Raw genomic sequence first — 15,761 nt, forward strand, 5'->3', positions numbered from 1 at the left:
CACTCAGTCATTCATTCGCACACCTGTAATGAAAAAGGAGTGGTAGGCATGCTGTGTGCAGGAAATAGGGAAACAAAGGCTGCGGGTCTGACATCATTACAACACTCTGTAAGATGCCTGGGGGCCTGGACTGGGGCTCGAGGCTGCAGCCATGCCTGGGGATAGTCTACATAGCATTGTAATGAGTGTATGGAAGGAGTTTGGGCAGAGTGCAGTGTGGCTCTGATGGCTTCCATGGATCCATTAAGGCTGAGCAGAGCTGTGGAAGTGGAGGGGAGCCCGGAGGTTATGAACTCTGCTCCTGCTCCTTCTACTTAACTCTGTCTGCCGTCTGCTCCTGCTATGCTTCACAATCTGATAACCCCACAGACCCTGAGGCTGGCCAAGCATGAAGTAACACAGGGATACACAGATACACACCATGGAAAGTGTGTGTTGAACAGACACACCAAGGCAGGATAATCTGAGGAGTGCTTGAGGGAGAAATGAGGGGAAGGACAAAGGAAACTGTTTCTTTTTGTCTCCTCTGTCCATGCCAGTTTGAGCTGTTAATTCCAGATTTTGTTTTCTTTATATGTTTGGGCTGTGTGTCAAGTGATGCACCATGGTGGTATTTGTTGAAGGGCCACAAAATTAGATTTATAGTCAAGACTTAGTGATGGAGACCATTGGTGGCCAATATCCCTCTTTGTGGTGACTGTTCTCACATAATCATGTCTGCTTTTAAAAGGATCAGTGCTTCCCCGAAAATATGCTTCCAAACTAATCGAAAATGTCAAATATCTCCAAGCCGACACAGTCGAAGCTGAGCTTAGAAAATACCAGTGAGGGGCAACCACAGACTATGTAAAATACAGTATGGTCTCCCACAGAAATGTCCTGTTTGCCGTTTTAAGAATGTGTAAATGCAGAAATGTAGAGTTGCTAAATTTAATATTGCTCTGGCTCCTGAAGGAGTTGAACCAGTCGATAAATCCTTAAAGAACACAGAAGACTGCAGACTCCAAACCATGACCACTGTGATTATTCTGTTAAATGTGACACAGGAGAGAGGGAACTAGGCAGGGGGAGAGAGGCAGTATAAGTAAATGAGAGAAACTGAGTGTTTCTGGCAGGATAGATAGCATCATTAAGGTTTGTCATAGTTGTGTTTCTGGACACACACTGTCCCAGGACTGACATACAGTTTCAGTGCGACCTCCCACGACCTCAACATCTAATCCAATCAAACAACACCATAAGTGGGACCGTATAGAAGCTCCAGCCAATCGTGTTATAGCGTGCTAACAGGATTATGGGGGTTTTAGTGTGTGGATTCCACCCTAGTGCTTTCATTTTAGTACTTACACACATAGCATTGTATTCATATTGTCAAAGCCTTCCTGCCTAGTCTTGCATTCCAATTTTTTTTTATGTCTGTCTCTCTCTCTTTCTCTCTCTCCGTCTCTCTGGCTTTCTCCCTCTCCTTGCACCTAGCCCCTGGCACACCAATAATTCTGTTCTAGCACAGCAATCTGTTATCGTTCTCTCATTGTAACCCGGGAGCATACACGCACGCACAGACACACACACACACACAGATAGACACGCCGCACGCCTTCCACATGTCCGGGGGGACGAGTCATTAACAGTGCGTTTCCAGTGCAGCACCATACGGCATCACGGTGTGTTGGTGTGTTTGTTGCGGCAGGGTGAGGAGAAGGTGAGAGGAGTAATTAGTCATCAGATAGAGTGCAGGGCCAGGTAGAACAAAAGCATTCCTGTCATGTAGAGCCGCCTTGATAAGAGGCACCAATATAGCCTGGGTGCCAGACTGACTCGGCTTTCAACTCTGCACTGTGGCTGTTTTGCCAAGAGAACAACAAAGGAGCTGGAGCGAGCACAACGGCTCTGGCTCCCATGCTAGCTAGCTAGGAGACATGAAGTGGGTTTGATGTTTGGGATATTATCCTGCAAAATATGGAGACTGGGGGCACAGATAGATTATTGTTGTGTAGTTAGCTAAATTGCCTGCTAACTGTGTTGACCTAATATCTTGGTGAAAGCAGATGTTATGCAGGTCTGCTGAGGAAATTAAACTCAAGGACAGCCTCAGATGGTAAAATTAGAATGTGTCATTAGATGGAATATTTATGTTCTCTTTGAATAGAGGCCAGCTAATGCTGTGTGTATATGTGTGTGTGTGTGTGTGTGTGTGTGTGTGTGTGTGTGTTTGCACACATCTGTATGTGTGCGCACTCGCACGTTGGCTCATTTTTGTGAGTTGATGTGCTTGAATAGCAGCCAGCTAAAGCTGATGTCTGTATAGATGGAATGTGATGTTGTTCAGATAATTGGACAGCTTCTTTGTTAGTTTATTTAAGATATAAAGGTGTTCATTTTATGGTCATTCCCCTGTAACGTCATGCCATGTTAAATACACACTCATCTTTTAATGGGATGACACTGTGAAGATGAGGCAAGACACGACAAGCTAGAGTCAACTTCCAAGGTACAACTTGAACTCTATAAGGTCATGCCCTAGCTTCTGTGTGTGTATGTGTGTGTTCATGCGTGCAAGCATGTGTCCCATGAATTACTGAACTGTGCATGTTCAAACAAAATGCAACATTTCTTTTTTGTGAAGGTTTAACAGTCGACTTGGATTCAATGTATTCAAAACAACAAAAAAGCAAACGCACAAATTCCATTTTTAATTGTGGTGTATTTGCAGTGGCCTGCAAAGCGCTGTTTTAATTGCTGCTTCACCATGAAGGCACAACCACCCATTCATTAGATAGATTGCACAAGACAACCACTGTGGCACCAGTGTTTTTTGCTATTCTCTTTTGTATGCCGTTGAGCCCATGTCTGTGCAATTGTCATTCCAAGGAAAGTTCTGGAAAGGATGACCCAAAGAGGACAGTATGTGGTGATGTGTCTTGGGATTCCTGGGAACTGATTTTAACATTACTACATAAAGTTGTTTTTTTCTGTATGGGTGCTTGTGTATGTATTAAGGGATAGCGTGCTGTGGTGTACATGCACATAAAAGAAGTAAATGTGATCAAGATCTCACACAGCATGACTGTGTTGTGTAGGTCTGTGTAGATTCTGGTGTTGTGTGTGTGCTCTGGTGTTCCCAGCCTCTCTATGGGCAACCATAAGTACTCTGTTTATGTCTGTCCGAGCTGTGGGAGCCATCTATGTGTGTGTGTGTGTGTGAGTGTGTGTGTGTTCCGAGACAGGAGCCTCTCTGGCAGGGGCCTAGCAGTTCCAGGAGGTAGTGTGTGTGTGTAGAAGAGGGGCAGAGCCTCTCTGAATGAGGTTAGCTCACCATTTAAGGAACAGACAAAAGACTCCGCTAATTAAAACTATGGCTACTTGTGTTTCACTCACTCTCCTTCCCTCCCTCTCCTCTCTGACCCTCCCCTCTGCTCTCTCAAGCTCTCACTCTCCACCTCTCTCCACACACATGCACTTTTCAAATGCTTAATTTGTACCCACCGTTAAGCGCTGGACACACACACGGTGCCTCATACTGAAAGATAATGTTCTTTGTGCGGCGGCTTCCCAGTGAAACCGCCCCACAGGCTCAGCTAGGACCCCTCATTGGTCGCTGCCCTGTTGCTTGTTTGTTAGGTCTGTGTGCAGGCAGTGAGTTGGACACCTCACACTGTGGCATGGGCAAGGCACAGAGAGCAAATTATAGCATGAGTGAACACTGAATAATACAGCCACTATAAAATAACCACTCCACTGTGAGTGGCACTCTCCATGCAGTACCACACCTCAGGCTTTTGGCACAGATTGGAGAGGGAAAAAAATCCCTCTTAGGTTTCTGTTCTGCACCAATGAGTGTGCTAAGTGAAGGAGTGACACTGAATAGAGTGTGAATTCAGCTGGTTGAAAAGCAAGACTTAACCACTGGGTTTTTGGAGTCAAAAGTTTACAGGAGAAAATGGGTGAAACGTGTTCATATTACTTCCAAAAATGTGTTGTGTAGTGTTGTGCTGTGCGTGAAAAAAAACAAAAAAACACACCAAACCAAACCAAACCAAACCATCCATAGGGGTATTGGAGATAGAGGTAATAAGTTGGATGTGATAGTAATGCCTTCCTATTGCCGTCTCCGCAGGGATCTGAGTGAGAACTTCATCCAGTCCATCCCCAGAAAAGCATTCAGAGGAGCTACGGACATCAAGAACCTGTGAGTACTTCACCCAGCCCAGCATGGTGCATGGAGATAACTCAGTGAATAAATGAATGAACGAGCGAACAAACGAACGAACGAACGGCAGAGTGAATCATGGTTATTCAGAGCAAATCCACACAAATCACACTGAAAGCCAAGTGGAAAGAGGAACAGTGTGCTCCATTCAGAACACACACAGCGTAATCCCAGCACATTAACCTTTTTTTCTAGCTGGCTGAGTTAATGGCACTTGGTGAGAGTGAGGCATTATATGCATATTGGTGTGTATAAGTATGCTCAGGGGATTGTATATATATCACTGTGATTGAGTGGGCCAACTACCTTGCATACACACACACACATGCCCACACGCACGCCTTGTAGCTATGGTGATTTACTTCCTCACCGGTGTATATGCACATTCACACACAGCCACACACTCCCTGATTTATGAGGCGTATTGATGCAGATAAACAATCAGCACAGTCCCCTCTCGCCACACTGTGGGGTTACATGAGCTGAGATGACTACATCACTATCGATTTACCATAGCCCATCAGTGTAATACTTACTGTATCAATGATTACAACAGCCCCACAGGGACAGAGAAAGATTGTGTGTGTGTGTGTGTGTGTGTGTCTGTTTCTGTGTGTGTGTCTTGTATAACCAAACCTCTCTCTCTCTCTTCTGTGTGCTCTGCAGTCAGCTGGATAAAAACCACATCAGCTGCATTGAGGATGGAGCCTTCAGAGCGCTGAGGGGCTTGGAAGTGCTGTAAGTATCCGAACTCAACAAACACAGTGATGCTATTCACCCGACCCCACCCTGTAACATTTCATTACAGCACTTAGTTGAATTAAGACATTGTTTTGCCCTGCTAATAACCATAACTAATATATACACATAAGGCAGGCCTTTAATTAGCTTGGCCTCGGTTATTATGCCCAAGGCCCCCAGTGGGCCTCGGCGGGGCCCAACCCCGCCTCAGCCCACATCATCAAGACCGGGGTCCATTAACTCATTGTTCCCCTCCATCTCACTGCCCCCCCCACCCCCACCCCCCATCCCGTCCAACCCATCCTGCCCTGGGCAGGCTGGCTGACGGGGGTCCTACTCTCGATCAAAAACCCCCATTCCCATCCAAGTAAGCATTCCGCTGCGGACACATCGGTGGCCGTGTTTGTCGTTGTGCGGTTTGGTAGGTTCAATTAATCATCCCTTGTCAAATATCATAATTACAGGCCTCTGTTAGAGCTCTCCACCTGAAACAATGTAGACTAACACTGGAGACAGGGGGACAAAGGGACTTTGACAGCTTTGTTATTTTTTATGGTGAAAGACGGTGTTGTGTCGTGCATGTGTGTTTGTGGGGGGTTTTTGGGGGGTTGGGGAGAAAGGCATTAAAGGCTGCTTTCATGGTGTGGATGGATTGCAGATGTAGGATGGGGTTGTCATAATGGTGTAAGAGGGGACGGGGTGGGGTGGGGGGGGTTGTTTTGATGGGGTCTTTATGTATAGGTTTTATGTGGGGGGAGGACAGGTTGTGTCAAAACGGGGCGCAGGTTGAAATATGGTATAGGGGTTATTAGGCTGATTGAAATGACCGGATTCTCTCACTGCAGCTGATGCCCAGGATAGGGGGGATATGTGTGTGTGTGTGTGTGTGTGTGTGTGTGTATGCGTGCGTGTGAGTGTGTGCATGCGTCTGTGTATGTTTCTGTGACTATAAGCAGGGGCACATGTGATCATGCCTGTGCTTGTATGTGCGTGCACATGTGTGTGTGTGTGTGTGTGTGTGTGTGTGTGTATTTGCATGCACGCATGAGTGCAGAGTGTAAGTGCGTGGGAGGTGGGAGGGCTTCCCATCTGTGTGGAAAAAGGTGTTATATTCCCAGCGGGATGCCACAAAGAGAGAGGGAGAAAGAGAGAGGAAAGGGGGGAATAGATCTGAAAGGATGGAACAGAAGAGAACGGGTACAAAGAGACTCTTTTGAAGCGTAAATTTAAAGATGTCTCTTCTCCCCTTGCGCTGACGATGTGACTTTGTTCCCTCTTCTCTTTCACAGAACTCTGAACAACAACAATATCAGCGGCATCCCAGTCTCCAGCTTCAACCACATGCCCAAACTACGCACCTTGTAAGTAACACCTCTCCACCTACTGTATCACAATGCTCTACCCCCATGCCTGTCTACATGTATTTGTTTCAGGCCAAAATAAGATGCTGCTCCCCATTTATACGGCTCACACAGTAGTTGGACTGTGTATAGTAGCTTGAGAAAACACTGAGGTCCCATATGATCTAAATGAGAATAGATAGATTCTGTCATTCCAGGCGGTCTTGGGAGGCAGCCATAGCCACAGTGAGCCACAGAAGGGTCTGTAGCAATGCCAGGGGCCATTATCCCCTCCATCTGAAGAACACACAACAACAACTGGCCCAGATCGACACAAATAGCCCTCAAAGCCTATTGTCTGTATGTGATTACTAAATCTGAAATTATGTACGAATTAAAACAATTATGCTCGCTGGAACTCGGAGAGCCACGGCTTTGCTGTTCTTGTGGTGGCTTTTTTTTGGGATTCCTTGGTCCCAGTGGGGTTATATAGGTTTTCTCTGTGTGTGTGTCTATGTGTGTGTGTGTGCACATGTGTTTTCAAGTGTGTATATGTGCTCCAGATTTCCACCACAGCACTCAAGAGTTATTCTGGACAAGCGCAGCATTCCAGGAATGTCTTGTTTGGAGTATTGGGTTTAGAAAAGTCCTCTTTAGTGTTCTTCCTTTAGAATGTGCCATTTACAATCAACCATCTAGTGTGTCATTTTGAGTGTTTCGCCGCGGGGGTTGCATGTGATGAGCACTAGGGAAGAATAGACTGTCTTTGGTTTGGTAAGCACATCCAGGATTTAGGTTTAGTGTGCAGCTGTAGCAGGTTTTATGGTTTTTATTGCTGTATACACAAATGCTTCAGCTGGCTAGATCTTATTAAGATAGCAAAGAAGGCATAGATGGTCTTCTAACTCACCAATTTTCAAATTCTACACTGTTTCTTACTTCTTACTCTCTCTCTCTCTCTCTCTCTCTCTCTCTCTGCAGCCGTCTCCACTCCAACAACCTGAACTGTGACTGTCACCTGTCCTGGTTGGCCCAGTGGCTCAGACAGAGGCCCACCATTGGTCTATTCACCCAGTGTACCGCCCCCCCTGCGCTCAGAGGACTCAATGTGGCAGAGATACAGAAACACGAATTCACCTGCTCAGGTAAGAGACAGAGTTACGTACTTACAGAGTTACACACACACACACACACACACACACACACACACACACACACACACACACCTCGGCAACATAGATACCACAAGCATTTCATCTATGTATGTAGTATTTATTTAGCGTATTTCAGTGCATATTAACACATAGTGGATAGGACAAGGTAGCTTTACACCATGTCAACAGAGGTGAAACTTTTTGATGCACCATGGTAATTTGATCGGATCTTATGTGCCAAAAAGTCTGTCCTGGTAGAGCTTCTCCTCCCTCCACTCCCACTGTGTTTCTCTGTCAGCCGCTCCACCTGGCAGCCACCTGACAGCTCCTCTGCCCCCAGGCAGCCCCTCGGCTCTCCGCTGGCCCTTTCATGTGTCTCCAGCTCTCAGGAGCTGGCAGCAGTGCCAGAGAAATGCCCGCCGTATAACACACAGCTGGAGCAAAGGCTGCCCCACTGACAGCAGTACCCCTCTCCTGAGCCATCATTATTCATGGCTCCTCACCTCCTCACATAAGGATTATTGTGGCTTTGAACTCTCTCTCTCTCTCTCTCTCTCTCTCTCTCTCTCTCTCTCTCTCAGTGTGTGTGCATGTGTGGGCGTGGCATGGCGTGCATTGGGGTTATCATATCAGGACAATGGAAAAACAGCATGAGAACCTCCTCTCCCCTCAAGGCCATCTCACTGTAACACCAGCTGCGAAGGGTGTGTGTGTGTGTGTGAGTGTGTGAGTGTGTACGTGTGTGTGTGTGTGTCCCTCTCTCTCCATGGGTTGTGATTTTTACGCAGCCATACGGCGTGACAGCACAGATCATTAACTATTCATCGCCCAGGGAGAGAGCTCCAAAGCGTGGGAGTGTAACGATTCCAGATACGAACGGGGAGTGGGGGGGTGTCGGGGAAAGTTAGGGGTCTGGTATGATATAGGTTGGGGAGAAGAATGGGGTTTGCAGTTCATGTCACTAGAATCGGCTACAATTGAAATACAACAATGATGAGCTGCCTTGATGTAAGACTTTTTATGGCGTGGTATATTACTATATATGTCATAAGGGCGAGATGAGCCCTAATTGATGTTGATTGGTTTTCTGTGTGTCTCAATGCATGATCATTCAGACTGCTGGGACAGGACAAACAACATGACAAACACAAAAACTACAGCTATGTATTTCAGCTACTCTGTGTACAAATACACAGCCGTGCAGACACACACACACACACACACACACATACTCACAGTTTCATCTTGAGTGGATGAGTGACCAGCAGTTGAACTCCCAGTGAAGGACTCATTAGGGACCGGCTCGCTGGCACACACACACACTCACACACTTTTGTATTTTCGATGTTCAGCATTGTGTGTGTTTGTGTGTATGCAGTTTGTGCTGTGACCAGGCCAGGCCACCTGCGGGGGATTTGGGGCGGGGTGGCGCTGTGCGTGGAGAGAGGAAGAGGGGGAAGAGAGGCATGTTGTTGTTGTGAGAGGCAGGAGAAGGAGAATGGGGGTACAGCATGTTATTAGTCGTTACTGGAGGACATGGTGAAACTCGGCAGTGCGCTCTGCATCACGGCTCACTGGCTCACTGTCGGGTTGTAGCACATTACAGTATGGTAATTACTTCTCCCAGTAATGAGCAGCATTACTGTTTCAATTTCAGTAATAATATAGCAGTTACCAATCAAAGCAATCATTTTCAACATAATTAGTCATCACCCTCTCACTTTTAGCTAGTTAAGATGAGAAATGGCAGTAAGCTTTACTCTTTCTGAGTGATAATATTCCCTCTACCTCTAAGCAAAATATTGACGCAATTTGCTTCCCTTGATCATTCACAGGAAAGGTGAATGGGTTATCATGATTTTTGAAAGTACAGCAGGATGTAAATGCCAATTTTGGGGGGTGTAAAAGAAAAGTAATACAACGAGTTGTGTAATGAATTACTGCTCCCAATGAGTGATAAATTACGTAATAAATGACAAGCCCAACACCAATCGCTCCCCTGCCTCAACATGGACTTCTTTGGCTAAGACTGAGGGAGAAGAGGGGCGGGAGGAAACACAAATCCTATAGTGGGAAACGGGGAAGAAGTGACGGAGTGAAGAGGGAGAGAGAGGAGAGAACTGTGGGACCCAACTGTTGCACTAAGGAGGAATTTGAGAAAAGAGAGAACTGGGAGGAAGCCAGTGATGTATTTTTGAAAAAGAGGAGAGGAATGAGGCGGAGTGAGGTTAAATTTAAAGACTTGCTAGCAGATGGAGGGATAGAGCTAGAGACAGGGGGTAAATGGGTAGCAATGACAGTCATTGGCACAGATATGGGAGTGAAGAGGCTGAAAATGAGGGAGCACAGAGGAGAGAGAGGCACGGCGGGTGTGAGGAGGAGCAGAAAGAGTAGAAAAAATATTGTGGTTAGAGGAGGGGAGAGAGTGATAGAGAGGTGAAACCAAATAAAAACGAGGGAAATGGGAACGGAGGAGGGATTAGAGCGGTGGAGACGGCGGATGGGAAAGAGATAATGGGGAAAACAGCGCTGGGTAGAGTGGGGGGACGAGCGTACATCAAACAGCTTCACCTCAAGTATACCTGTCAGAGAGCTGTCATTGTTAAGGCCGCTCCAGCTGTGCTCTGCACTCTCCCTGATCCCAGGCCTGTCAAATATGCCATGTTAGATCAGAAGGGAGTTCTGCTCTGCCCTACACCTGATCCCAGATCTGTCAAACCTCTGCCATCCTAGATCACAGGGCCTCAGATCACACGGGCTGAGTGATTGTGTGAACGCTGCCTGTTCATTCACGCTCTGGATGCTATTTGTTGTGTTTACCTGGCTCCTAGCTCTGTCGAAGCAGCGCATTCCTGCGGTTAGTTGATTGTGATTGGGCAGCTATATGAAGCCTGACCCCATCTTTAAGCGGCGCCTATTAGCCAAATGGCCCAAGAGCCAGTGCCAGGATTTTATGGTGTAATGCATTAAAGCATATGGTTGGCAGCAGCCCTTCATTGTAGGGAGTGGAGTTTCGAGCACCGTGCTTTCTCCGTCACTCACTCTCACCATCACTCACTCAATCTCTCTCACTTTGTATCTCTTCTCTCTCTCTCTCTCTCTCTCTCTCTCTCTCTCTCTCTCTCTCTCTCTCCTCTCTCTCTCACATGCTCCATACAGGCTGAGAGATAGATAATCAAATATTCATGGTTTGAAACTCGGATTAGTAATGCTGTGTAAATGAGGCCATTTAAAAGTCTGTTTTATTCATTTTATCTGGGTTAGGCTTACACACATCTTGTACACCACACACACACACACACACACACACGCACACACATGCACCACGCTGGCAGTGCAAGCACTCGCTCTTCACCACATCATTGACAGTGCTGGTGCTTTTTGAACAGGTATCCAGAGACAACATGATGGGCTGTGTACTCTGTATGCAAATTGAAAAGTTGAAGTGTTTTCGAACAAATGGAAGAGAGAGACTAGAAGGGGGGGTGGAGGCAGTCAGAAAGCTGAATGTGCAGAATGCCATGAATTCCACCCAGAGTTAGACTGTACAGAGAACGCAGACTCAGGAGGAAAATTCATGGGGAGATCAATGGATGTTATTGAGAGGCCTTCAATCGGCACTCCGACTCTATTATTCACGTCTGTCTTCTCCTCTCAATATACTCTGGCATTCCTTTGATAAATAACCTAGTTTCTTCCCTACTGACTCACAGAGATGTACTGCTTTACAATAAAGTCAAGAGCAGGATGTTCCATTGTTTTTCCTCAATGTCAAAGCATCCCTGGGAATGTAGTCGGTGTTCATTTGCAAGTCGGTTTATATGAAGCTTAATAAAGAGCTGAAGACAGCGGTGGAACAGCCTGAGCTAGAGTCGTGCTGCTCTCACTGAAACACACACACACACACACACGCATGCTCACACACCTGTAGGAGCGACATAATCATTTCCTCCGATCTCATCATCTCTTCCTTCTGTGATTTTTTTTTTCTTTCTCCTCCTTTCCGCTCCAGGTCACCAGGAGAGCTCTGGCATGCAGCCGTGCAGCATCGGGGGAGGCTCCTGTCCTGCCATGTGCACCTGCAGCAACAACATCGTGGACTGCAGAGGGAAGGGTCTCACCGCCATCCCAGCCAACCTGCCGGACAGCATGGCCGAGATGTGAGCTCAGCACCCGCTTCCTTTGCCACACAATAACAATGAAATCCACCTAAAGGGATGCTTAATTGATACAAGTCAAGCCAAGACTGCACAAGCACAGATTCTTCACAGTCCCACGGCGTATTTGTGGTGATTACATATTGACCAAATTAATTATCCATTTATTTGAATGTAATCTCAGCTCTCCAGTTCCCTAGTTGATCAGCTGCTTCCATCTTTTCTATGGAGAATACAATAACATTAGGCTACTTGGCTTGCTAGTTAACATTAGCAGCTGAAACATAGCTCATAGCATATTATACACGCTACTTATTCAACAATGTGCTTTATTATAAAATAATAAAATAATAATAATAAATAATTATAAAAATATCTCTTACAATCATAAAAAGATGTAGCTACATATTACTATATACATCACTATTTTGCAGCAGTCCATATAAACTAATAGACAAAGAACCTAGAAGTTTTTTCGTCATGTAACGTCATTGAAACTTATCAAATTCCACCACAAAGAAGATTATGGAGCACTAAAAACACAGCTAAAATGTGATTTATAGTTAAAGTTACATTTTCACAATAATACAGCCATATACTAAATAAAAAACAGAGGTGATTTGTACAAAATGAAACCACACCAATGACAAAAATTCATAGCTCCCAGGTATAGAGCAGCGAATAGTCTCACTTGTGGTTGACCAAGCTGAATTTAGCTCTTGAAGACCACCATGCCAGGGTAAAAAAAATGCCTCCACTGCCAGAAGTACAGCAAATGAACCCAGCCAGAACCAGTTAACTGTGGTGTGTGTGTGTGTGTGTGTATGTGTGTGTGTGTCAGATTTAGGAAGGTTAGATTCCTCATCACAGTGCAACTGGAGCCCACCTCTGCTGCCCAGCGCCCCTCGGCAGCAGAGCCACAGGAAGGTGATAGATTTCAGAGGAATCCGGGGACATCCGCGGCCGCATTGTTCTCTGAAGCATGCCACTGCAGGGTATTTGTTTGAGCGCTCGCATTCGGAGACGTCTACGTGTTTCCATATGTATCTGCCCGCGTGTGCCCTTGCAAGGGTTTAACAAGGCTGCGAGGACTTAAGCATGCATGTTTTATGCACATACGCCCTCCCAGCTCTCTTTTCTCGCCACGCATCGCCAGGCAGACAGACACGTACGTACACATGCTGTACATCGAGAGAGAGACACATGCAGACTTACAGCGCATTTCGGATTCAGACTGTGTGCCTCTTATCGGCTCAGATGGCTGTGAACCGCATGTGAACACTTTGCTAACATCCCTCCCTCAGCTTATCAGTCTTCTAACATCTGTCTGGGCATTAACTGTTTATGGCCCTCATGCTATCAGCCCACTGTAATTCCCTGGAATGCAGGGGCAGACTTTTATGTCAACATCATGCTTTTACTCTCTTTTTCGAGGGTTTTAATGCCCCCTGGCACAAGTCTGCGTGAAATAGTGCAGCAGAGCCGCGATTTACGCGCTTGGAGTCGGCGAGAGAGAATGGGGATGAAGATGAAGGGAGAGAGCGGGAGGTAGCATCGCATGTTCTTCCAAGGCGCTAACCCATGTGTGTGGTTAGGAGGACACAGCAAGTTTCTAGGTCTCTTCTTCCCCATGGGGTCTGTTTATAAATACCCAGCTAGCATGGAAGTCACAGATCCCATGTTCCCCAACAACCCTGACCCATTTCTAGTGCAGTGGTGTGCTAAATTTCCTAAATTGGACACGCAGACACTTCTGTGCGTTCTTGTCTTATCGAATGACCACCCGCCAAATATTGAGAAGCTTTTAAAAACACTTTGCACATCCTACTTCTTTGGATTTTGAGACATAAGTAATTCAGGCTCACCCTTGCATCCCAGCTATTTGCCATGTTTTATGTCACGTAAACCTCTCCAGCATCCCCTCCTGTGGTAATATCCCACAAGTAAGTATCTGAGAGAGGCTGCGATGTGATCTATGAGCCCAATAACCAGCTAGCAGCACTAATGGGAGAACAGGGAGACAGCTGAACGATAGCTCTACCATGCACGGGTTTTATAGACAGGAGATTCTCCCTGCACTGCAGACTTTTTTAAAAGTCTTTCTGCCCTTCACAACTAATTGGTACTAAACCGTGTCCTGCTAATAAACTGTATTATGTTCTGATTCATCTTTTACAAGACCAGGGTGAAGCGTTGGCATATATCACGCACATTCCTCCTGTCCTGCCCATCCGAGCCTCACCTTACAAGTTCTAATTCCCACAGCTATCTTCTCCTCACTCTTTCCCCTCCTCTCCCCATTTTCTCTCCACATTTCTCTCCGTCTTCTCTCCCTCTCTCCCGGCCTACTAAAACACCACAGGCGGGTTAGAGGAGGCGGATCAACGGTGAAGGAAAAAAAACAGGGGGGGGGGGGTCTGCTCAGTAACTTGGTACAGCAGGTTTGATCTGTGCTTGAAGTTCATTATAAAATCAGTTTCAATTACAGCGAGGCGGGCTGCTGGGTATCAAGGCCAGCCTAATGCCTTGTTAATGAGGCGCTCGGAAACTCGCACACACTCGCTCACTCGCAGACACAAACACACACACACACAGACACACACACACACACACACACACACTGCTCTCATTACGTACAAAAGGGAGAACTGCAACCTCCCTGCCCTGTTCTTTCCTAATGAATGCCAGTGTTGTGTTTATGGCTGTGGGGATGTGAGCTGGTTTCTATAGTCCTCTCTTGTGAGACCAGGCCCAGTTAGCCTAAACACTACCACAACAGATTATTATTATGCACCATAGTCTCTGTCTGCAGTGACTGAACTCTGCCATAAAAATCCCCCCCCCCCCCCCTTTCATCCGCCGCTGCGGTCCTGCCATCCATTTGTGACTCACACACACACTGGGTGAATACCCAAAGGCATAATGTGTTTCCCCTTAATGAAAACCATGCTCAGACCTTAATGAAAAGGATGAAGACCATTGATTGGGCTGACACAAACACCGGCTCTCGCACGCGCGCACACACAGACACACACATATACAAACACACATTCACACACACACACACACACACACACACACAGATGTGCAGTCTGATGAATTGGATGAGAATCATTGATTGTCCGTCTGAAGGCTACTCTGAGAGATTGTTTCTTTTTTCTCCTCTGATTGGACAGAGCCAGTCCTTTGTTGATTGGAGGGATTAGTCCTTGCACGTATCGATCTGCGGAGAGCGACAAAGCGAAGACTAAGGAGTTGTCAGACAGTATTGTACCCTTGTCTGACTGGCAGGGCTTTGTCATATGCTGACACACACTCGAGTACCAACACATGTGGGCATGCACGTACACAAACCACACACATACACACACACTGGAACACACGCAAACAGCATGTTGAGCACCAGACTGGTTTGGACCAGTCAGACAGACTGGTTGATGAGAGAAGGCGCTAAAGCCACTTGGCCCACCACCCTGCCTCATGGTGAGGGCAGGAGAACCACAGCGCTGTCGCCCCGCCGTAAATCCACGGACACTCCGGGACAGTCTGTGACAAAAACAGACAGACAGAGGGAGAGAGAGAGAAAGAGGGAGGGAGAGAGAGAACACGGCCACCGCAGGAATCTGTGGTCTGGAATCACTGCTATCCTAAGAATGTCAATTGCGCTCCTATATCGCTCCATAAATGGAGGCCCCTCCTTTGAAGGGGGAACATTCTTCATTGAAAAATATGGAAACCCAAAACTGCTAAGTGGCTGTGGGCTTTGTCTAACTAAACATTTACCCCCCATGAATGGACATTAACACGGCAAGCAGGAGGCCTGGGAGCCATGTAGTAAATCTCAAATGTCTCTAATAGAATAATCAAATCATGCGGGAATGACCCTGCCTCCAGTAATCACACATTTATGAGGAGAAAAGTTAAATCTATCAACAGCATTCTTTTTCGAGTTTTGCAGATTTTGAAATATTTCTCATTTTCCTGTGGTAAGAAATGGTGTTTTAATGATCTTCAGATTCCTTCACTAGCCCGGTCCCGGGCCACTGGCCTACCATACCTCTCCCAGGCCCACGTCCCATCAGTTCCCTTGCTGTGAAGTGGTGTGGCAGGACGACCAGACAGGCCCACAGCTGCCTCCCTCTGGGCCCTGCTAAGCCTT

The 15,761-nt window shown here is 46.6% G+C and overlaps 1 protein-coding gene across 1 annotated transcript in view; it reads left to right on the forward strand.

Moving 5' to 3' along the window:
- Positions 1–15,761, forward strand: part of slit1a (slit homolog 1a (Drosophila)) — an 87,659-nt gene that overhangs the window by 46,358 nt on the left and 25,540 nt on the right. Inside the window, exons 5-9 of the mRNA XM_078288593.1 lie at positions 4,118–4,189; positions 4,877–4,948; positions 6,241–6,312; positions 7,273–7,436; positions 11,458–11,605. Coding sequence (XP_078144719.1) covers positions 4,118–4,189; positions 4,877–4,948; positions 6,241–6,312; positions 7,273–7,436; positions 11,458–11,605 — 528 coding nt within the window. The remainder of the gene's footprint in view (positions 1–4,117; positions 4,190–4,876; positions 4,949–6,240; positions 6,313–7,272; positions 7,437–11,457; positions 11,606–15,761) is intronic.

The sequence above is a fragment of the Centroberyx gerrardi genome, chromosome 15, assembly GCF_048128805.1.
Source record: "Centroberyx gerrardi isolate f3 chromosome 15, fCenGer3.hap1.cur.20231027, whole genome shotgun sequence".
NCBI classification, from domain to species: Eukaryota; Metazoa; Chordata; class Actinopteri; order Beryciformes; family Berycidae; genus Centroberyx; species Centroberyx gerrardi.